Source organism: Medicago truncatula, chromosome 3, assembly GCF_003473485.1.
Source record: "Medicago truncatula cultivar Jemalong A17 chromosome 3, MtrunA17r5.0-ANR, whole genome shotgun sequence".
Classification (NCBI taxonomy): domain Eukaryota; kingdom Viridiplantae; phylum Streptophyta; class Magnoliopsida; order Fabales; family Fabaceae; genus Medicago; species Medicago truncatula.
The window spans coordinates 30,901,517-30,926,464 of record NC_053044.1 but is presented as its reverse complement, the minus strand read 5'-3'; the positions used below and the strand labels follow the sequence as shown (position 1 = coordinate 30,926,464).

The following is a 24,948-nucleotide window of genomic DNA, read 5'->3' as shown; positions in this document are numbered from 1 at the left end:
CGATTTTTTAGTCAAGTAGTCTAGTGGCTAGAGAAATTTACCTTAAAGATGAATAAGTGGGGTGTCCGGGGTTCGAACCCCAACCCCTGTACATATTATGCATTATCCCTTACCAAATGAGTAGGGGAATAACTATTGCTCCCTCCGTCTCACAACATTAATCGTTTAAGATTTGTGCACGATTATTAAGAAAATGATTAATTATGTTGATTTCAATGGTGAAATTAGTTGCATTTACTAAAACACTCTTATTAATTATAAGTAGTGGAGTAGTTAAGTTGAATGAAATTCAATAAATAAAGGTATGGTAGTGGACAAAAATAATAAATGCTGTATTGGTATTATAAAGTGACAATTATTTTGAGAAAAAGAAAAAATGCTAAAGAGACAATAATTGTGAGACGGAGGGATTATAGTTTAGTGAGCATTGCCCTTATTGTTCTCTTGATGCTAGATACTACAGATTGGAGAAAGATCAGGAAGAATGTTCATGCTAGCTATCTACTTGAGCATGGGCTGAAATAACTGGAATTAAGGTAACAAACAATTATGTTGTCATTACAGTGTTGTTTTTTTTTTTTTTTTTTTTTTTTTTAATTCAAGTTTTTTCTATTATGTTTATTGTCATAAGTAGTTCCTTCAAATATTGAATAATTATTTCCTGCTGAAGTTTATATTTATGGACCCCCTTTCCACTATTGGATAGTCACTGGATAACTTTATTGTTTAAAGGGACCAAGCATTGGATTGCTTGAAAGTATTACAAGGGTTTATAATGTTAGGAATCTTGATAGAGACTACGGAAGAGAGAAAATTCAGAGGCTGAAAATAATTTTTGTATTGATATGGGAAAAATCATTACATCAAACGATAGAATGAGACTGAACATAGAAATGTGAAATGATTTTCTGAATATTATTTTAAAGTTGTAAATTATAATGCTTTAAATTTAACTTGCTTAAATAGAGACAAATCTAAACCTAATGAGTTTGGCTAATTGGTCTCGTATACAAATATTAATATTTACAACACTTCCCCTCAAGCTGATGAATGTATACCAATCATTCAAAACTTGCAAGTAAGTTGGTTAAATCGCTATTTTGGTAAACCCTTCGTTAACACATCGGTCAGCTGATGTCCATAAGGAATGTAGGTTGTAGTTATCAATCCAACTACAACTTCTCTTTGATTAATGTACACCAATTTCATTGTATCTATAAATTTTCTAGCACTTGTTTCATCCACAATAATTCACAAATTCTTAGTGGTGGCTCTAAATTCTCCTTTAACGCTTCATCGAACAACTACACTTTGCCTTTTACTCCTACTAGAAACAAGGTTTCCACACAAGAAAGTACAACAACAAGAAATAGATCTTTTATCACTTAAAGAACCTGCATACTTAACATCAGTGTAAAGGCACCATAATTAGACTTCCACCTCTTTTAAACAAGAGTCCTCTCCTTGGAGTGACTTTCAGATATCGTAGAACACAATCTACAATTTTCATGTGTCTCACCCTCCGGTCATGCATGAATTGGCTCACCACACTCTATGCATATGCCACATCAGGCCTAGTGTGTGCCAAATAAATCACATTTCCTATTAATCTCTAATATCGACCCTTATCAACATTGGCCTTTCCCTCCTCGAAACGGATCCTGTGATTTTGATCAATGAGAAAACTTTCAAGTTTACATCCAAGTTTCAACTTTCCTGCAAAAGATCAAGCACATACTTGCTTTGAGAGATAAAAATGTCTTGCTTTGAGTAGGCTACCTCAATTACCAAGAAATACTTGAGTTGTCTAAGGGTTTTCATCTCAAATTCTATTGATAATTTTCTTTCGATCTATTGTCTCTCAGTTAAATCATCTCCTGTAACTATAATGTTATCAACAAAAACAAGTATAGTCAGTTTTTCTCCTTGAGAATGTTTGAAAAACAATGTATGATCCTACTGGCTTTGCTTACAGCCGAAGCACACCATCGTCTCTGTGAATATTCCAAACCATATAAGAGGTGACTGCTTTAGTCCATATAACACCTTCTTCAACTGACACGTTGTTTGGCTCCACTTGTGAGACTAAAGCCAGGTCGAATCTCCATATACACCTCCTACTCTAGGTCTCCACGGCAGAACACATTTTTTAACATGAAATCGTTGCAATTCCTCTCCAAATTAAGCAGCAAGAGATAATAAGATTCGAACAATATTCATCTTTGTCACTGGTGCAAATGTATCCTCATAAATTCATAATCAATTTCATATGTTAAAGTATAAACTTTTCCCATTAGTCTTGCCTTGTAACGATCAACGGTTAAATCTAATTTGTGCTTTACAGTATAGGTCCATCTGCATCCAACTGACTTCTTTCTTAACTTGCCTCTTAACAATCTCCCTAGTACCTTTTTTCACAAGTGCTTTCGTTTACTCATTCATAGCTCCAACCGAATTTCTATCTTCCAATTCTTCTTCAACAAATGATGGGATTTTCACATAATTAATAGCTGTAATAAATCTTTCATACTGCATGGAAATATGTTTGGTGGAGACAAATTGAGAAATAGGATGTCTATATTTAAAGGGACATGATCTATTATCCTATCTGATAGCAATGGGTAAATTAATAGGATTAGTATAACAGGTATCAAACATTTGAGAATCGCCTATAGAGGAATCATTTTCTGTACTTACCCCAGGTTCAGGCGATTGTAGTTGTTTCATGAGCATATAAAATTTATTTATGACGTGATATATTACAGTTGAAGCAGAAGGTAGAGAATGAAGGAACCTAAATAGAGACAGACTCATGATTAGGAAAAGGAGTATACTCGGGAGTATGACTAGGAGTAACCTCTAGACTAGAAACAAAAACTGAGGTTGGTGTTTCGTGGAGGTTGTGAGGCATGATCAAGAGCTCAAACTCAGAGCGATTTTCATTTATATTTTCCCGCTGAGGTTGAGGATGAACAAAGTAAGACACATTTTCATGAAAGGTAACATCCTTTGAAACAAAGTATGTTACGAATGGAATGGGATGATGTTAACATTTGTAACCTATTTTCTTGGGAGGATATAACCCATAAAGCCACGTCTATACGCAGGAGAATCCAACTTAATTCAGTGTTGCTGATGAACATGAACAAAAGCAACACAACAAATTACATAAGACTCAAGATTCTGTAAAATAGGAACATATGGGAAACATGATATAAAAAACTGAAACTTGACTAACTTTATTTACAACACAAGATGACACACGATTAATTAGATAAGATACAATCAAAACTGTTTAATCCTAATATGATTATCGGATAGACACTTTGAAGTGAATAACTAGAGAAACATCAAGTAAGTGACAATTTTTTCTTTCTATGATACCATTTTTTAGTAGGGTGTCAACACATGTGAGTCCATGGACGATACCTTGTTTAGTAGTAAAGCTAGAAATTATATTCACAACTGTTTTCAACAATGAGTACATCATATTATCCGAAAACATTGTTCTTCTCAACTCCTTAGTATTGAAAATCTTTTGGACCTTATCTTTGAACAGAAGAAAACCGTGCACATTGGAAAATAACGAATTCACAAATTGACATGCAATTACAAGTTTTGTAAAAGAAAAAATAACAATCTTGAGACTGAAGTAGAGCCGAAATCCAATAAGAAACGAGACAAAACACAACGAGAAAGATATTGCAACAGAAACCAAATCAGAAACTAACCATCGACCAAAATGCGTAAAATCAACATGAAATAGGCTCCAAAACATCAAATTCATTCATCCATCGTTAAACAAAAAATCGAGGCAACTAATCGACGTCATCTCACAAACGATCCCCTATCTTCAATAAAGCCGAGATGAATTGCTGCAAGAGCAAGAATAAAAGGCAGAAAACAACTGAAGAAAGGAAGGGAAAAAATATTTTAATAATGTGAACCTGAAGAAACACTATTACAAAAGTAAACTTCAAAAGAGAAGGAAAATAATATTTAAATTCAAGCATTAAAATAGGTCAAATAACAGGGGGTTGATACTGATTTAAGTTACAAAATTTATGCTTTTCAAGTTGGAGAAATTGAAAATATTTAAATAACAAAAACCTCAATATCTTACAAAGTGTCAAAACTTTTGTCAGATACTACTGCTATGATTAAATAATAGGAGATCCTTACATTGATAAAAACTCCTACTACTGCAATTTGAACTATGAAACAGTTTTATAATCATACATTGATAAAAACAATTACACATAATACTCATCATCATAAATTATGACACTGGTTAGTTGCAGTTCAGTTGGTACATTGACAGCTGTCACCTGATGATTGGTTAGATTAGGAATCTTGCTCAGCAAGTCTTTCGGTTAGTTAGTGACTCAGCCTATATATAGTATTGAGGCTATTCATTGTAACTAACTCAACATTATTACTCATTACTTAACATCAAACACTGTAAACATGGAAAAATTACGAATGAGTAAATTATCAATATAAGACAGATCAAAACATGGAAATTAATGTACATAAATGTGTGACCAATAATTAAGCATTAAAGTAATAGGTAGCTATAAAGTTTATGCAAATGGACAGCTCTAATGCACAACTAAATGGAACACTGATTAGAGTATGTTGAATGTTGATAAATTTAAAAGGCAACTAATGAATAATTAAATCTATAAAGGATCAATTTTTCATAACTTGTTTATTGTTTTCAAAGATAAATTGGGTATTTAGAAATCTTCGTAAAGGATTTTAAACTTAAATATTGGATGCAATGCTTGTTTGAACTTTTCGAAATATTTGCTTGAACAAACTAAAAAAACAATTCCAACACATGCATGGTACAATGTATATATGCCTAAATTTGATCAATTGAAATTTGTTTAGATGGCAAGTTTCATAACTGATTTGGCGAAGACATATGTGGAGAAATTGATAAATGGGGCGATCACAGAATCAAGTTATATATGTTGCTACACGTGCATTGCTAAGGATTTCGAATAAGGAAAAGCTAGGTTGGAAGTAGAAAAGACAACTTTCAAGCAGTGTGTTGACGTGGCAACCAGAAGAGGAGAAGTTGTTCAAGGTAATGCTCTTTTTTGGGAAGAAGAAGCTGAAAAGCTCATTCAAGAAGACACCAAAACAAAACAAAAATGCCTTTTTGGATTTTTCCCCCATTGCATATGGAGATATAGAAGGGGAAAGGATCTTGCAAATAAGACGGGGCAAATTAAAAAGCTGATTGAAACTAGAAAGGAACTTGCAATTGGACTCCCTGCTCGTCTTCCAGATGTCGAGCGTTATTCATCTTCTCACTATATTTCTTTTGAAAGTAGGGAATCCAAATACAAAGAGCTTTTAGATGCTCTGAAAGATTGCAACAATTATATAACCGGGTTGCAAGGGATGGGGGGCACAGGAAAAACTACATTGGCCAAAGAAGTGGGTAAGGAACTTAAGAAATCCAAACAATTTACCCACGTCATTGATACGACAGTGTCGTTTTCTCCTGATATTAAAAAGATTCAAGATGATATTGCTGGATCCTTGGGATTGAATTTTTTTGACTGTAGTGAATCAGACCGACCCAAAAAACTATGGAGTAGATTAACCAATGGCGAGAAGATCCTTCTAATATTGGATGATGTGTGGTGGGGAGATATCAATTTTGATGAAATAGGGATTCCACATAGTGATAATCACAAAGGCTGTAGAATTCTTATAACCACACGCAATGTTTCGGTGTGCAACAAATTAGAATGCAGTAGGACAGTTCAACTAGAGCTCTTATCTGAAAAGGACGCATGGACCATGTTCAAAAGACATGCTGGTCTAAGTGAAATTTCAAATAAATATTTGCTCAACAAGGGCCGTAAAATTGCAAATGAGTGCAAAGGATTACCAATTGCCATTGCTGTTATTGCCAGTAGTTTGAAGGGTGAACAACGTCTTGAAGAGTGGGATGGCGCCTTAAACTCCTTGCAGAAACATATGTCCATGTATGGTGTTGATGATCAACTGGTGAAAATTCATAAATGCTTGAAGTTTAGCTATGATAATATGAAAAATGACTTTGCCAAGAGACTATTCCTCTTGTGTTCTGTATTTCGAGAAGATGAAGTAATCCCTATTGAAAGATTAATTAGACTTGGCATTGGAGCAGGCCTTTTTGGCGAAAATTATGGTAGTTATGAAGATGCTCGAACTGAAGTAGTTCAATCAACAAATAAACTCCTAGATTCTTGTTTATTGTTGCAGGCCAATAAAAATAGTGTGAAAATGCACGACTTGGTTCGTGACGCAGCCCAGCGAATATCTAACAAAGAGGTTCAAACAATAAAGTTGGATGATAAAAATCAAAACGCAATGGTTGAAAGGGAGAAGAATATCAAATATTTGCTATGCGAAGGCAAGCTAAATGATGTGTTTTCCTATAAGCTTGATGGTTCCAGGCTTGAGATTCTAATTGTCGTCGTGTATAAGGATGAAGACTACCATGATGTGAAAATCAATGTCCTTGATTCATTTTTTGAAAATAATAACGGCCTTCGAGTTTTTCATTTATTCTACAATTATCCTTCTTATTATCTAGGTTTCTCATTACCTCAATCAATTCAGTCTTTGAAGAATATTCGATCTCTTCTCTTTATGTATATCGATTTGGGTGATATCTCTATTTTGGGAAATTTGCAAAGTCTTGAGACACTTGAGTTGGATCAATGTATAATTAATGAATTGCCACATGGAATCACAAATCTAGAGAAACTCAGATTGTTGCAATTGGATTTGTGTGGAATTTTAAGGAACAATCCATTTGAGGTGATTAAAGGATGCTCATCCCTTGAAGAATTATATTTCACATGTAGTTTTAATGCTTTTTGTCGAGAAATTTCTTTTCCAAATGAATTGCGAAGGTTTTGTATCAGTGACGTATGGAGAAAATTGATCGATTCATCATCAAATTGTGTGTCTTTTGTAGACAAGATTGACATTTTCCTATCTGAAACAACACTCAAGTACTGTATGCAAGAAGCAGAGGTTCTTAGACTAACAAGAATGGAGGGGGGATGGAGAAACATCATACCTGAGATTGTTCCTATGGATCATGGTATGAATGATCTAGTCGAGCTTAATTTGATATCCATTTCACAGTTGCACTGCCTCATTGACACTCAGCATACTGATTCTCAATTTCCAAATGTCTTCTCCAAGTTGGTTGTACTAGATCTTTGGAACCTAGAAAATTTGGAAGAATTGTTCAATGGTCCTGTTTCCTTTGACTCTCTAAACAATTTAGAGAAGTTGTCCATCAAGAACTGTGAACATTTGCAGAGCTTATTTAAGTGCAAGCTAAACCTCTGCAATTTGAAGAGTGTGACATTGGAGGGATGCCCATTGTTGACCTCCCTATTTCAACCGTCAACTGCTCGTTGCTTAGTGTTGTTGGAGGTTTTGGAGATATTGGAATGTGAGTGTCTTGTAAACATAATAAAGGATGAAAGAAAAGAGGAGGAATTAAGCAGCGTAATAGTTGACGATAGTATTGATAGAAAGAGTCATGGCTCAATGTTGCCAAAACTCAAAGTTCTTACAATTGAGAACTGTCCAGAACTTGAATTTATATTTTCGTTTCCCTCGGCTCATGATCTTCCAGCAGTACAATCCATCAGAATAAGAAGTTGTGATAAGCTTAAATACATATTTGGCAAAAATGTCCCACTTGGTTCCCTTGAAACAATGAAGCTTGATGGCATACCAAATTTGATTGATATTTTCCCAGAATGTAACCATACCATGTCTACGTCCATTAAGGGACCATCTTATACTTCTGGAGATGCCTCCAAGCCACAAGCAGAATCAGGCCCAATGAAATGCAACATCTTTTCACAGACTGATATATATTGTTGTGGTAAAAAATTTGGGAACAAATTGAGGAGTACCACAAGTACTAACATCCCATTCGTTTCTCAGGATCAACGGCAGGACAACTTAATGGTAACTCTCATGTTCTTCTGTGATATTTTTTTTATACTTTTTCATAAGAAACTATTGACACATTTTATTATAATAAAAAAGAAAGAAAAGAAACTATAGATACAAAGCTGGAAGATTAATATTAATACAATAGCAAATTATTAAATACCAAAAGTGATCAGAATACAGCATAATAACAATGTACATTTTTTTAGTATTAATTAATAGCTTTACATGTTTAAAAACTTTGAGACATTAAGTAAAGTATAGATAGTGTAAGCCCATCTTTAGGACTTGTATTGTATGACAGAAAAATTTATAATATTAAAAAGAAAAAGGGGAAAATGATTTATTTGCATTTTTTATATATTTATACGCGCGCACACACACTAAGAGATTATTTAACTTCTATTTTCATTTGGATTACATAATTGCAGGAATCAAATTCCTATTGCCTTAACATATGGGAACGTGCTCAATGTCTTTCAAGACAATCACATATCCTGTACAATATTAAAGAGATTAGGCTGGGATATATTTCAAAGATGAAATCTGTATTTATCCTATCTACTGCTCCAAGAATGTTGTTGGAGACTTTATGTATTAGCAACTGTGATGAATTGAAGCACATAATAGTAGACACAGGAGAAAATGACAGTGGTGGCAATAACTTGGGCAATGTCTTTCCAAAATTAAAATATCTATACATTGGAGATTGTGAGAAATTGGAATACATACTTGGACACTACACTCATGATCATCAAAATCTGCTTAAGATTGACCTTCATCTTTGCTCTTTGGAAAGTCTCAGTCTTTGCAATCTGCCAAGTTTAGTCGCAATATGTCCCAAACAATGTCACATAACATTTCCACCTTTGAAAAACTTCGAACTCAAAAACTGCTCGCAGGTTTCTACTGTCAAGTCTATTAGTGATTTCATAACTCATCATTCAGTAACAAGATTTGTCGACAATACAATCATCAAGGTATCCCTATTTCTATATATCTTGTTGTTTGTAAATATATTCAGTGATTGCAATTGATAGCTACTCAGAAATTGAATAAAATTAAGAAAATTCTCAAATAGGAATGACAAATTTAACCTCCCACTACTTTGCCATGGAAACGTAGATGGGAAACTAAGTAACTGTTTATTCGGTGCCAAGCCATGATCATGGCAGTTACCTCGTCGAGCTATTCTTGGAAGATTGTGTGCTATAAGTTGACAAACACTTAACGATTCCTCTTAGTCGGCTAGTATTCTGTCTAATTGAGGTCTTGATATAACACGCGTGTTTGAAATGACTGTTAGTAAACATGGCATCCATGGATATAGAGAGAAAAGCTTGGAAAACTATTGTGTTTGAAATGACTGTTAGTAAACATGGCATCCATGGATATAGAGAGAAAAGCTTGGAAAACTATTGTATTGATTATAGTTGAAATGATACAAGAATGAAAAAGATAGGTACAAATGAGTCAACCATATGACTTATATAGTAACTAAACTAATGACCACATTCCCCACTATTCGTACTTGTAGGAAGAATGCGTTGTGGCCTGAAATTCTACATGGTCATGTTTTCTCATCTTTTTCTTTGTCCATATTGCATTTGTTGTTAAGTCATTTTGTGTTTCTCCAAATATGTTGACAGACAGTCCTCTTCGACAAACTTTATTTTGCTCCAGTAATCTCTTAACAAATTTCTTCCATGAACTCCAATATCACCCTAAAATTTGGACGGAAGAAGGTGTGTGGAATGGAGTGAAAGTAGTCTTTTTTATATGAATGATTTCAATGGATTGAGAAATTTCATGAACTACTGTATGAATGTTCGAATTCGAAACATTTCTATGATTATTTCTCACCATGAGGAAGAAGTGAACTTAGATTTTTTTTTTTTTTGAAAGAAGTGAACTTAGATGAATGATTGAATAGAAAATTGAAAATATATAGAAAGTTGAAAAAAATGAAAGAACATTGGATCTTTATCAAGCAACTATGGAAACCAGAAGCAGAGTGGTAATAACCTTATTTTATGCATGTGCTTATTTCTCCCTTTTTTTTTGTTTTTTCTTTCTTTCAGGAATTGAGTGTAAATGTGGAGCATTTTATCTCTTTGAAAAGACTCATGGTAGAAAATAACTCCAAAGTAGAAAGTATATTTTGTCTCAATGAAGAGAAAATGAACTTAGGTTTTGAAGACATTGATTTGTATATTATGCCTATGATGACATTCCTATTTGTGGGTCCGAAAAATTCATTTTTCCTCCAAAACCTTACAAGATTAAAAATCATGCATTGTGAAAAATTGAAAACTGTTTTCTCCACTTCTATAGTAAGGTGTCTACCACAACTGCTTTTTATGAGAATTGAAGAATGCAAAGAGTTGAAGCATATAATTGAATATGATTTGGAGAACAAAAACTCCTCAAATTTTATTTCTACAAAGACATGCTTCCCAAAGCTTAAAACACTTATTGTAGTAAAGTGCAATCAGTTGAAATATGTCTTTCCAATGTCCATATGTAAAGAGCTTCCTGAGCTAGAGGTTCTAATCATAAGAGAAGCAGAGCTAGAGGAAATATTTGTAAGTGAAAAAGATGATCAGAAACTGGAGATTCCAAATCTAAAACTTGTAGTATTTGTAAATCTACCAAGCCTCTGTCATGTCCAGGGAATTCAACTCCAAGCTGTAAAACATCATTTGGTACAGAATTGTCAAAAACTAGTTTCAGCATCTACAGCAGACCTCGGAAATGATATTTATCGTTTTGAGCTTTGTTACGGTACACACTCTATCCAATCTTTCTGAAAATCATTACATGTTGGCTGTAAATATTTGCATATCATGCAGTAATATTTAGAGAAACGAAAACATACCAAGGATTAGATTTCAGGATAATTTTCCTTTAAACTTCATCTCAAATTTTTTTCCTCTTTGATAAATTAAAGGATATTAACAATTGAAGCTTCTCAAGTATTTCTAAAATGTAAGAGCTCATGAGTGACCTATCTAATACAAACTTTAATTCTATATAAATGATAAAACTGGTAAAAATTTATTTTTAAGGCATATAGATAAACCATTTACGCTTATATATATGACGGGAGGGAGTGCTATAATGATGTTAATCGGTATTGTACTTTTCTATAGATTCTAAATTGTATGGGGATATGAGGTAGCTATTCAACCATTTACGTGACTGACGTCATGTTCATTAAATAACTGATATATCTGGACTGTATTATAGTCCAAATACGTAAGTTATTCAATGAACCTAGCAAAAAAATATTTGCTTATAAATGTGACCCGAAGGAGTACTATAATGATGTTAATCGCTATTGTACTTTTCTATAGATTATGAATTGTACATGGATTTGCGGCTGCTATTCAAACATTTTCGTGACATGTCCAAAGGCCATGATACTTGTAATGAATATCCAAGTTCAGAAATCACCGAAGTTGAAGCAACATCAGGACACAAGTTGACTTCTTCGCAGGTCAATACCATTCTATTTATTTAAGCTAACAATATACGAATACAATCATCAACCCAATCTATTTGGATCAAACATTTTATTTTTTGTGCAGAAAGAAATGGAACAACCACTTGAGACAGGGCATGAATTTGATGAAAATGTTCCTCAAAAGGAGATGCCATCAGTAGCAACAATACCAACAGACTCAGAAGTAATGTGCAGGCCATGTCGAAGTCCCTTGCATATTCATCTCCAAATATACCATATTTACTATTTTAAGCCTTTGCTAGTAATGAACTGCAGTGATAACTCAATATCACTAATTCGTATGTTCTTATTACAGGAGTTAATGAATGAACAATGTCCACTTGCAGAAACTGATGCTAGCGTCAAACCTTCTCAGGAAAATAATGTAATATAATACCACCTTATTGTGTATTAAAGATAAATAAGAAACATTAAAAGAAATAAATTTTACTTCAAATACTACTTAAAAATAAGTTGCAACTAATTTACATTTTCATGTTATGCAAGCAGTTGGAGGGTTCAACGTCAGAAAAAAATGTAGCATCAACTTTGTCGACCATTTCAGAAACAACAAGGAATGAGCTACCTATACAATTAGTTTCTCCTAAAACAAAGGCATTTCCCTTTATTTTTTCTAGTATTATTTTTTACTCTTTTTCAATGAAAGAATTGACTTGTACTACAATCTTAAACTTCCATTTTTATTTTAAGCAGGGCATCGAATTACGAGTTGAAGAAGGAACCACATCAGCTAATGCCAAGATAATAACACCATCACTTCATTCAAAATCACTCAGTTCTTCATTAGGTCAATTAGATACTTCTAAGCATAAAACAACTTCACAGGTGAGTTTATGTCATGTAACAAAGCTGTAAAATTAAAATGGTCTTCTGCTTACAAGTATTGTTGTTGTGTTTACAAGAATCAAGCTTTAAACTAATTTTGATATTATGAGAATAAAATTGGACATTTGGATTCTTTGGTTTTCTATGTTTTTTTTTTTTTTTTTTTTTTCTGTAATGAAGCAAGCCTATCTCAGACGAAAATATATATAGTGTGGCCGATCCTATAACTATTTTCATGATGATATCATTCTTTTATTTGAATTTTGTAGGACGATGGCGATGGCCGAAGAGTCGTAGCTTCTCCCCTAACTGCCATAACAAAGCCTCTTACCACTCAAGATGTTGATGTTAAAATCTGGCAGGAAACTAGCAAGACTAAGGATGATCAAGGTGAAGACTCTTTGGATCAATCTGATATTAGTTATCTTATCACCCTTTTCATTTTGAAGTTTAACCCTCTTCTTTGCAACTTTTTGTTCAGTTTCTCTAAATGATGATGCTGTCATAAAAGTAAGCTCAAATATTGAGAATCAGTTTCCTAACGATGATGAATTTAGAGTTTCAGAACCTAAGCCCTCTCCTAGCAATAAACTTCCTAAGCATCTTGCATTTCAAACTCCTTCAATCCCTTCTGAAGGTATTTTCTCCATTAATAATATTTTTTTTTAAAATTTTTGTTGTTTCTCAAGAGGCTTAATTAAATTAATTTTTTCTTCACTATCAGGGAACTCTTCTCAAATAATGGAAAAGTCAAGTTCTCCTTCAATTGTCATGTCGAAGCTTCGGCAACTGGTCTCGGAGAATTACTTGGATTATGAGAACTTGTCTTTGTTGACTGATTTCCTTGTTAAGCACCCTTCACTTCTTTTAAAGGACACATCACTGAGTAATAGATACAAGGGTTATGCTTACGGCTGTCTCGCTGAGCTGTTACAATTTCTTCAAACCCATAGTGTGTTTGATGTGTTGGGTTCAAGCCGCTCTAAATTTGTTAAGTTATTACAAGATGTACGCAGCTTTGCTTTTGATAAGGCTTGGTTGGATAGTCTCGAAAGACGTGCATTGTTTTCGGATATACAAGTCTCTCAAAATGAATTTCAAAAACTGTTGGATTCCAAGCAACAAGTCTCCAAGGAAGTTGAAGTGTTGCGTTTTAAGATAGACGTCTTAAGTCAAAATGTGGAAGATCTTAAGCATCAATTGACATCCTCGGAGACTGTTTTGAAGAGTATTATTCAAAAAGAGGAACAAGTTTTAGAAACAAGGGCTGCTTTAAGTGCCCCTCTTGGCTATTAGACTATCATTTGTTGTTGGAGCTTTTTATCATTTGAAATGAATTACTATCTTATTCAATTTGTTTATTTTAAATTTGTAAATTCATTCTTACACATTTCTAAACTTCACTACAATTATGTTACTCTTGACATCGGTTGAGCATATTCATTGGTCTCGTTTTGAAACAAACATTGGCGTGTCTAAATCACATAATAGGATATTTGTTAGCGTATTTAAATGATTTAGTTTCTCACAATTCTCTTTTCTCATTTATCTAATTTTAACTTTGTGATACTATTTTATTACTCTTATTTTCATTTTTTGTTTTAAAGAGCATAGTAGTGAAACTCACACACACACTCTCTATGGAAGGAGAAGAGATGAATTCCAAGTTTGAATTTCTGCCCTAATACACCTAATGTCTCAATAGCGCTTTAACATATCAACTGCACTTACATGAATTTGTTATTATTATTTTATTCATGTGTTTATTTTTCATCCGTTTATTGTAGGAAGTAAGTGGAAACATGGATCATATTCTCGCTTTGAAAAGACTCGTGGTAAATTATAACTCGACTCGAGGGTCGAAAGTATCTTCTCTCAATTAAGTAAATGAATAGCAAATGAACTTAGATCTGCAATACACTGAGTTATATATTCTGCCAATGATGACGGGTCTTTTTGTATGCCCCAAAAGTTCATTTTCCCTCAATAACCTTACATTTATGAAAATCTTGCGATGTAAAAAGTTGGAAATGATTTTCTCCATTTCTATATCAACTTGCTTACCACATCTGCTTACTCTAAGAATAGACGAATGTAAAGAGTTGAAGCATATCATTGAATATGATTTGAAGAATAATAAAATGTAAAATTCTTTTTCTTCAAAGACATGCTTCACAAAGCTAAAAACACTTGCTGTTGTGAACTCCAACAAATTAAAATGTCTCTTTCCAGTCTCCATAACTAAAGAGCTTCCTGAGCTAAAGTAAAATATTGGGCAACCCAATGCACTAAAACTCGTGCATACATAGTGTCCGGGAAGTGGTCCTACCATTTGATGTATTGTTCGCAGGGACGTATCTAAGATTTTGGTGGCCTAGGGGGCTCAAATTTGGACCTTAACTAATAAGTATACAAAAAATTCAGATTTCTGAAATGTGAAAATAATTTTCTTGAAGATGGTAGTTTTTATTACTTGATGTAATAATCTAGCAAAAATACCGGACTTAAAAAAAATCAAATTTTTATTTAATATCCAAATGTTCATAGAAAACAATTTCTACCAACATTTCTATATGCAAAGTCACTAATAATTGTGTCATCATCAATATATTTTATCCTATCTTTCTCCATACATAAAAGGGCTAGACCATTCAACCTTTCTCGTGCATTGACTATCTCAAGTAGTTTTTCAATAATTATATGATATAATAATGAAACAAAACAAATACAATAATAACACCGGATTGGTGATCGTCGATGAAGCTGTTGTTGGAACCCTTTTTCTTCTTTCTTTTTAAGTTGTCGCTGCAACTATGTCTTTCTCTCACGTGCCTTTCAAATTTGTCTACAATATTGTTATTGTTGCATATTAGGGATTTGAACTCCCTTTTGCAGCATCGCGTGATAAATTCTAAATGGGCCAACAAAGATTTAAAATTAAAGTTGCAGATATCATAAACATTGAAATTACAAATGAAACTGACATAAAAAACAAGTGGCATACTTGAAACAGATAATCAACTGTCGTTTCAGTTAGACGTCGTGGGTTTCTGAAATCAAGTAGTCCTTAGTATTACAGAGGTACATTTTTACATCTGACTGATTGTCAAATGAATTTTTTCTAAACACGTCTTTTTCCTTTCGGTGAACATCAGTTGATGTTGAAGAGCTTCCCGTTCTAATTTGGATCTTTCGTTGCCTCTTCATTTCATCACAACACGGGTGTTTGACTCTTTTATCTTTTCAAAAAATATAAATTTGTCATCAAAAAGTACTCACACATATGCATATGAAATCATAGTTTTATATATGGCTTACCTCGGAAAGTGATAGGCGATGATTGCATAACAAGTCTGGACAACAGTGAGAAAAGTTACGATGGTAGCAGCAAAGTTGTAACCACGCTTTAAAAATTCGTGAAATTTGTAGTACCAATCTAAAATTTTGCTAAAAAAATGGCAGAGTAATATGAAGATTTTGGTGGCATAATTTGCTGTGGAAAATATGTTCATCTCTTGAAACATGGTGATATGTTTTTGGTCAATAATGCTACGGTCAACTCCCCCTGCGATTGAATGGAAAAAAGCCACCAGATCACGATTGCTCTTTTTTGAATTGTCTACTATAACCTTACTGTCTTTGAGCAGTTGAACATCACTGGAACAGCATACCAAATCCCTGAAAAGCAAGGCAGATGAAGTGCAGACACTACTACGCCTGTCAGCAGGAGAAGAAGAACCAGTCTTCAATTTCTTCTTATGATGCTCCCAAGCAATGAAACTTCGCCATAATGCTTCTGTTGTCTGTGTGATACATAACGTTGGGATTAGTAGTATCCCTTTACTTTTGTCGAACTCAGTGGTAAATTTAAAGTTTTTGCGTTCAGTAATATCTCTATCAGCATTATTATTCAAACATTGGATGGTAATACCAGCAGCTTTGAGTCTCGTAGCACAGCGATTCAGATGTCTCTTTTTCTCCTTCTCCTCCTCCTCCTCCTCCATATCCGGTAGACGTGGCCTCACTTCAGTCTCCTCTATCTCTTCATCCATCCACCCCATTTCCATGTAAGAATACTTAATATCTAGGAAGTGAAAGGCTGATTTAAACATCAATTCCTCGGAGAAGCCAAAGAAACGCAGAGCAAGATTTTGTATGAGCTCTCGCATTTGGTGAGAGGAACCAAGAAGCTTTTCAAACAGTTTTTCGAGAATAAAAATTGGTATCTGATTTTCAAGTAACAACAGATCGCTTATGACATACTCCATCTTTTTTACTTCTATTCCCGGACTAGTGCCATTAAATGGTATTGGGATCTCTGAATCCAAATTTGATTCACAGATAAGAAGTTCTAACAGAAAACACCCGTCAAATACCATAGTTGTGGCTAGAGTGTACCAGTCTAGTGTAATTTCATCCACGTAGCTTGAACGAACAGCTGACTCTAAGTCCATGACTGCTTCCATACACATTTCTATAGCATCCAGCCCAAATGTTCGACTAAGAAGAGACGTGACACAGCGCCATTTGATCTCTTCCATTTGTAATAGCTCCCTCTCTCCCCTGTACCGAGGGCCAATGGATACAACTTTTGGTATGTAAGCACTCTTATTCCATTTCCGGAGGTCGTCTGGAACTACAGAAATGCTATACGGTTGACATGTTTCTTTACGTACAGCACGTAACAAAGCTTTAGTAGATTTCTTCCAGTTCTTGTTCTTGCTATCTTCTTCCGCCATTTAACTGTTCAATAAATTTTCGTGGGATTCTTTTCTTCTCAAATACACCTAACAATGCATATGTTTCTTTTCAGTAATAAAATAGAATAAAAGAGAAATCAAAACTCTCATTTTGTATTAGTTGATGGGGAAGTTGTGCCTTTCTTAGCTTGATATCATCACTCACTCAAGAATTTTATGTCAACTTCGAAAAATATTCGTTCTAAGGAGGTTCCTTACTTCCTTACTTCAATTTTACTTTATTCCATCCCTTCTTTATTCTTCAACCATAAATTTGTTGGTATACAAGACAATGATCAGTTGTAAGAAATCAAAAAAGAAAGAAAAAGCCTGTTATTCTCTGATGCTTCTGTTTGCTGCAGAACTTGAATTTGAAGATTGTTTATACGAGTTGAACATGTGCTTTTAAACAAAAAAAATGTCGTTTCTCATAACGTAGAACCAATATCATCTTAGAAAAAATAATTGCTTTAGTACATAATTAATTTAATTATAATCCAGGTAGTCATAATGATAATCATTTGTCCCCGAGAGCTTAGCTCAACTGGTAGGGACATTGCATAATTTATGCAGGAGCTGGGGTTCGAACCCGGGACACCTTTCTTCTCCACATTTATATGTGTGAGCTCCAGCCACTAGGCTACTAGACAAAAAAAAAAAATATATATCCATTTGGCTTCTCTCTTCATTTATTCTTCTTTAAATCTAAATTCTCAAATCCAAAAACCTCAAAACTAGAGTATCTAATATTTTACAGCAATGTCTTCGTTCAAGAGCAGTGTTTCGAATTTATAAACTCAATATTGAGTCATTCATCTATAGTGTGAGATGTGATGAACAAAAAGTTGTGGTTCATAAAGTCATAAAATAAAATGTTACATTAATGATGACAAATTATAACAAGTTTTGACTCAACTAAAGTGAGTAGTTAGTAACTTGGAAAAAATTAAGAGTTGAACCATTTATGAGTTGTGTTGAGATTTGGCTTCAAATTTGTGGTCTGAAAGAGCAGAGAAATTGTGACACGAATTTGGCATCGTGACACGATTTTGTGATGCCGTGAGCTGGTTTGTAGGGTGCCAAATCGTGACATGATTGTGTGGAATCGTGACACGATTTTCAAACTTGCTGGTTAAGTTTTCAGGATAAGGTTGGTCGTACCTTGTGACGTACGTATCAATCGTGACACGATTTGGAAATCGTGGCACGATTTTATCAGTTGAAGACTAGTTTTTAAGTGTTCTTGTGCAGTTTTTGAAGAGAGCTTGAAGAGAGAGAAACTTGGATTACAAAGGAGGGAACTTTAGGGTTGAGTGTCTGTAGTGAGGATCTCTTGGGTTGGCAAACATTGTAAACACCTTGGGTAGTGAGATTTCACCATTGGAAGGATCAAAAGCTTCCTTTTGTGTCTTCTCTTTTAGGGTTCATATTGAGAGAGTGGGGAAACACAAATGGGTAGAAATTAGGATTTGTTCTTGTGTAAGCTTGCAAGCTATTTTTCTTGTAACCCTTTGTAACACTTTCATCATAGTGGATTGGAGAGCTGCTCTCTCCCCCGGATTAGGTCATATTGGACCGAACTGGATCAACAATCTTTTGGTGTGTTTGTTCCTTCTTTCTTGCTTATCTTTATTGCTTTGTATATGCTGCTCTACACTAGACTAGGTCTGTTTTTTGTTGTTGTTGTTGTTGTTGCTTGGAGACACTTTACACATAGATTACCACTTCCTTTTGCTCCACACATCTTTGTTTACATTGGTGTTAGTTTGTCCGAATTCTCAACAAGTTGTTATGCAGGTGCATATATTATTAACCATTTATTTGTTTTATCAACCGTTTGTTTTAAGAATGCGTTCATTATTTAATCTAATGGTCAAATTTAATTTTTCCATGGTAGGAAACTATTTCCCTTTCCCATGTGAAATATCACCTTGTTTGTTTTTAAAGGAGTCTGTCTATTAAAAGATACAGTTATCTATTTTAGTTTATTCTCTATTAGAAATTAGTGAAGAGTTTTTTTTTTTTTTTAAGAGTTAGATTGGGGTTATTAGCTATGTAAGAACTCTTGTGCTCTTTTGTTTTCACTTTTACCACTCTTGTGAACCACATACACAAAGAAGCAAATTCTTGTGTCGATGCAAACATTTTTTCACCTAGTATTAGCTTACTGATAGACTTGGGTGGTGGTGGGGGAGTATGTTCCTTTATAGTCATGCTTTGATTTGTTTTTATTTCCTTCCCCTGTAAGAAAAAAGTTGATTTGCCAAAACTAATAAAATCTAAGTTAAATTGCATTCCTTAACTTATTTGTTGTTTTCATTTGGATCCTTACTAATTAACGTTACGTTTTAGTCCTTTAACTTATACCTTGTTAGCCAAATAAATCATATCATACCAGTTAAGTTTTATGAGGAAACGTTAATCTTCATCCCTTCCCTTCATGAGCTTCACCATCCAACCTACAATTTCAGAAAATTCTTAAACTTCATCATCTTCCTTCATCATCAAACTCAGGAGAAGAAAAAAAAACTCAACAAACCTAATAATCCAATTTAAACTTGAATGTTCAATTTACTCAAAAATTCAAAATCCTAATCAATTTAAACTTATGGTTGGTAAGCTACCAAATTTCCCATCACGAAAAGCCATTTTGACCGGCAGTAACATGTGAAATTGGTTTAAAATTGACTATAATATAAAATGCCCAGTTATTATATTTATCTACAAAAACTTAATGGCTTTATACCCATTAAAGTTTAACTTGGATTATTAGGTTCGTTGAGATTTTTTTTTACTTTGATGGTGAAGGGAGGTGATGAAGTAGATGAATTTTCTGGAACTTTGTGTTGGATGATGAAGGGAAGGGATGAAAATTAATTAGGGGGCTACAATAAAAACAACAAATAAGTTAAGGGATCAAATATAAAATTTAACATAAAATCTATAAATTTTGTGTATTCTTATTCTGTATTATTTTTTTCTTATTATAACTTTGACTATTTTTGGACATATTATTGATAAAATAAAAAGTAATATTGTGTTGATCTTTTGTAAAAAAAAAAATTGTGTTGATCTTTAAAAACAATAAATAAATGAGAATAATATTCTTATTGAGAAGTGACAATTAAAAAGTAACGAGGGAAATAAAAATCCGCGTAGTTCTTTAAGTTTGACCATTATTCTAGATTGGTCCTTTAGCAAGTTTCGGTTCTGAAGGAAAAGGGCATAGATATTTTGAAATTAACTCGTGAGGTCAATACAGTTTGACCAAGAGTTGTTCTATCAGGAATTGAACTCGAGTTCTTTCCAACGACTCGTTGTTCATTGACCACCTGAGTTCAATTATTTAGTTGTAGCCACATTTTAATAATGATATATTCACATAAAGATCTATATATTTCGCTTCTCTCTTCACTTATTCTTCCTTAAATCTAAATTCTCAAATCCAAAAACCTTAACACTAAACTATAAACTATTTCGCAACAATGTCTTTGTAAACTCAATATTGAGTCATTCATCTTTAATGTAAGTCATGATGAAGTAAAATTTGTGATTCATATACGGTCATAAAATGTAACATAAATGATGACAAATTAAAACAAAAGCTATAAATCAAAGGCTAACAACAAACTGTAACACTAACTCAGAAAAAGTGAAACATAAATTACCAATGCAATTTGTATAGAGGAATAACCAGCCCATATTTTCACCAATGTAATTTGATTCTTTTCTTTTCTTTGTAATGTACTTTACGGCTTGTATATAATAATATACTAAGAGGTTGCTTACAAGATTTATATTCAACTTTATTCCATCGGTTCTTCTATTTTTTGGAGTATATATTTGTCGGTACAAGAATTATTTTTATAAAGAAAAATCAGTTGTAAGAAATAAAAAAAAAAAGATAGAAAAAAGTTGTTATATATCTCTACAGAACTTGAATTTCAGATTGGAAAAGAGAAAGATTGTTCATACGCTTAAATAAGGTAACAAACAATCATATGCTTTTCTTTTCTTTTTTTAAATTATGATTGATCAAGTTGTAGCTTTACTTTATACGATCCCTTCTTTTTTTTTTTGGACCATAAATTTTTCTGTTGCTTCTGCTTGCTGCAGAACTTTAGTTGCAGCCAGCTCCCATAAAAAAGAAAAAATTAATTCGCAGCCAGCTCTTAAGGTATTGTATTTTCTTTCCCACTACACCAAAATTTAGTACTCCCTTGTTTTCTATATAAACTCTATGACACATTTTAATACATTGCTTAGAAATAATTATCTCTTCTTAAAACCATTAAAAATTTAATTTTTTTGAAGGAAAAAATTTAATTGAAAAGTTTTAAAACACAAAAATATTAAGACTGGTGCTAATCACACCAAAAAAAAAAACAAGTTACACCCTAGAATGACTAATATACCCTTTAACTAAAATAAAAATTTCAAATCAACTAAATTTACATTAACGTAAATTGAACATAAGTAAACTTAATTTACATTAAGCTAAATTGAACATAAGTAAACTTAATTTACATTAACCTAGATTGAACGTAAGTAAACTGAATTTACAAACTTAATTTACATTAACCTAGATTGAACGTAAGTAAACTGAATTTACATTAACCTAGATTGAACATAAGTAAACTTAATTTACATTAACCTAGATGTAAGTAAACTTAATTTACATTAACCTAAATTGAACATAAGTAAACTTAATTTACATTAACCTAGATTGAACGTAAGTAAACTGAATTTACAAACTTAATTTACATTAACCTAGATTGAACGTAAGTAAACTGAATTTGCACTAACCTCTTATATACATACGTAAACTAAATTTACATTAACCTAAATTGAACATAAGTAAACTTTATTTACATTAACCTAGATTGAATGTAAGTAAACTGAATTTACACTAACCTAAATTGAACATACGTAAACTTGAATTTACATTAACCTACATACGTAAACTACACTAACCCCTTTTATATACATACACGTAAACTTAATTTACATTAACCTCTCACTTAAAATCAAATTGACAGACATATCTCATACCAAAACAAACAATAAATAAATAGAAACTCATCGAAAATGAAATTTATGAAATTCACTAACCTTTATGAATATAGTACAGATCAATAACAAAGATGTTGATTCAGATATTTGTTGCACATCTATGGTAATTTGTGGATGAAAGGGGATAAGGGTTCAGAATGATCATAAAAGATGGGTTTTTAAAAATTTACATGAAGAGGGAAATTTTGGTATTATTGTAAAATTTTAAATAAATTTAGATGTAACTTATTTTTTTTAGGGTGTGACTAGTCAAATATTAAATCTCTATGAGAACTATCAAGATATAAATTAAATGCCAACAACATAAGTGAAGTAAAATCAATCAAACTGCAAAAGTCGGGATGTTACAACAATTAATGTTCAATTAAACAAAGTAATTATAGGGGCTTTATTGTTATGACACCAAACAAAATCAATAAACAAATCCCTCTTGTTATTAAATAAATGGTTTAATTGCACTTTTGAACTCCTATCTTTTCAAAGGTTGCGTTTATCACTACTAGAAAAAGCAAAATTAGCGAGGGAAATTAGTGACGGAAAAAATGAAATTCCTCACAAATTCTTTGGTCGCAAAATTTAGTGACGGAATTAGAGAGGGATTTTACGTTTTCCCTCACTAAATTTCCCTCACTAATTTTTGTTTTTTTAGTAGTGTATGGTCCCCTAACTAATTTAAATACAAAACAACCCCCTATGTTTTGATTCTTTGGCAGTTTTGGACCCCCAGTCCATTAGTGAGGTGCCACGTGTATTATTTAGGGGGCCACGTGGCACCTCACTAATGGACTGGGGGTCCAAAACTGCCAAAAAATCAAAACATAAGGGGCTGTTTTGTATTTAAATTAGTTAGGGGACCATAACCGCAACTTTTGGAAAGATAGGGGTTCAAAAGTACAATTAAGCCTAAATAAATAAGAGTTGTTTATTTGAGCAACCATTTAAATGACAACTTATGACAGGGGAAGGAAAATAACTCGGGTTGAATGCTCAAAAAAGCGCTTCTTGTCAAGTGGATGTGGCGGTCGTTAGCCGAAGATGATTAAAAAAAGCGCTTACCTATTTTTTTTTAACCACTCATTTCAACCTTGACCATATTTTATGTAAGCAAGTTAAATTTAAAATTATATTAAACTATTATGCATTATGATTAATCTATATATGATGTAGTCCTCTACTTCTATTTCTTTGTTGCAGAACTTGAATTGAAGTTGGTACTATTGGAGAAAGAAGAATTGTTCATTCAACTTGAGCTTACGCTGAAAGTGCTTGAAATAAGGTAAAAAACAATAATATATCTTCCTTTTTTATTATAATATTTTGTTGTTGCTCATAACATAGAATCAATATATCACCTTAGAAACGTATCATTAATGCTTGATTTATTCTGTAATATGTTTAATAGCACAACATAAGTTTATAAAAGTAGTACATGAACATAGGATTATTGGATGATGAATCCTTGCCTCCAGGATGTTTCCGGCCGCTCCTAGCCATCTAGAGTCGATTTTATCAACTTTAGATCGCCAGAAGTAAGTATTTTAGAAGAAAAGGTCGCAAATATTTCTAGATCCACACTCCCTAAATTTTAGAAAACAGTCATGCGCGTCATGCAGGACCTTGCTCCCATCGCATATGAAGATCTAAGTGGAAATATGATTTTCTCCCAAGTTGGGTGATGCGCAACTTCTTGTGGGCATCACACATGAAGACGATCAATAAACATACACCTATCGATGATATATTTCTGAATGTCAGGACACCCGGCTGTGTCCCAACCATCAATATAACAAATCAATTTAAGAGTTATCTAATGAGGACAGAATATGGCCCATTGAGAGGTAGCCTTTTAAGTTACAAATTATACGAAAAAATGTAGTTAAGATGAAAAGGAAAAAACACGAACTGACTTATTTGTCGGGCATCAAATGGTATGTCAGGTCGAGTAATGGTTAACTAATTAACACTACCGATGAGTCTAGTGGTATTTAACATTAATTTGAAGCGGAGTAATCATCGGGTTATTTGATTAGCGGCCAGTCATACAAATCAAGTATGTCTCATAATAATGGAGAAATACCCTTAGAAGTAGAATAAACCTCAAGGCCAAGAAAATAATGAAAATTTCCATGATATTTCTTATGAAATGAGGCTTGCAATTGTTGTTAAAGTTCATGAATGGATACCTGATAAAAACTAGTAATAACCATACCATAAAAATAAATAAGGAGAAGAACAATGGCCATATATAGACGAGTAGTTAATGAACAAAGAGGAGTCATGTTGACTCTAAATAAAGGAGATCCCAAGTAGAGTGGAACGAAACTTCTCATACAACTCCATAGAAGCTTGTTTCAAACCATACGAAAAGAATAAGCCAAAAGGAGAATTCATATAAATTATTTAGTGAGGTTTATGAATAAATGCATTCTTCACATACATTTGATGAATAGGCCGTCAATTAGAAGAAGATAAAGAAAGCACAATTCTAATTTCTAACAATTGTCATTTTGGCAACAAGTTTAAATGTCATACATAATCAATTCCATATTAATTCTTGTTTCCTAAGGCAACAAATTGAGCCTTGTAACACTTGAAAGACCCACCATAAGGCTTGTGGTTGCTGGCCTTGTTATCCTGACAGATTGCACATGCCTTAATAAAGTCCACGAGAAGGCTGATGCGAGACGATTTAAAGTACATGTGATCCTAGAATGTCCTTCTACAGTGGAAGAATGAAACTCCTATAGTAGAACATATCTTATTTCCTAAAAAAATTAGTGAAGGTAAACGTAACGT

The 24,948-nt window shown here is 33.2% G+C and overlaps 3 protein-coding genes and 1 long non-coding RNA gene across 4 annotated transcripts; 3 read left to right on the top strand and 1 right to left on the bottom strand.

Annotated features, from left to right (window-relative positions):
• Positions 1-452: 452 nt before the first annotated feature.
• On the top strand, positions 453-10,799 carry LOC120579596 (probable disease resistance protein At1g58602). The gene is made up of 4 exons (XM_039832049.1): positions 453-536; positions 4,897-8,004; positions 8,421-8,969; positions 10,071-10,799. The coding sequence occupies exons 2-4, from the start codon at positions 5,416-5,418 to the stop codon at positions 10,797-10,799; spliced, it is 3,867 nt and encodes a 1,288-aa protein (XP_039687983.1). The 5' UTR covers positions 453-536; positions 4,897-5,415.
• Positions 10,800-11,361: 562 nt separating this feature from the next.
• LOC25491054 (uncharacterized) lies at positions 11,362-13,693 on the top strand. The gene is made up of 8 exons (XM_039832359.1): positions 11,362-11,488; positions 11,580-11,678; positions 11,811-11,879; positions 12,005-12,109; positions 12,209-12,340; positions 12,610-12,730; positions 12,822-12,977; positions 13,065-13,693. Exons 1-8 carry the CDS (start codon positions 11,396-11,398, stop codon positions 13,634-13,636), a joined length of 1,347 nt encoding a protein of 448 aa, XP_039688293.1. The 5' UTR covers positions 11,362-11,395; the 3' UTR covers positions 13,637-13,693.
• Positions 13,694-15,301: 1,608 nt separating this feature from the next.
• Positions 15,302-17,216, bottom strand: LOC25491053 (UPF0481 protein At3g47200). The gene is made up of 2 exons (XM_013604969.3): positions 15,659-17,216; positions 15,302-15,579 (listed from the first exon to the last, which is right to left on the bottom strand). The coding sequence occupies exons 1-2, from the start codon at positions 17,077-17,079 to the stop codon at positions 15,576-15,578; spliced, it is 1,425 nt and encodes a 474-aa protein (XP_013460423.1). The 5' UTR covers positions 17,080-17,216; the 3' UTR covers positions 15,302-15,575.
• Positions 17,217-20,967: 3,751 nt separating this feature from the next.
• LOC112419886 (uncharacterized) lies at positions 20,968-24,444 on the top strand. Its single transcript, XR_003009967.2, has 4 exons — positions 20,968-21,065; positions 21,196-21,256; positions 23,112-23,252; positions 23,347-24,444. It is a non-coding gene; the product is annotated as an uncharacterized lncRNA (long non-coding RNA).
• The last annotated feature ends 504 nt before the right edge of the window (positions 24,445-24,948 follow it).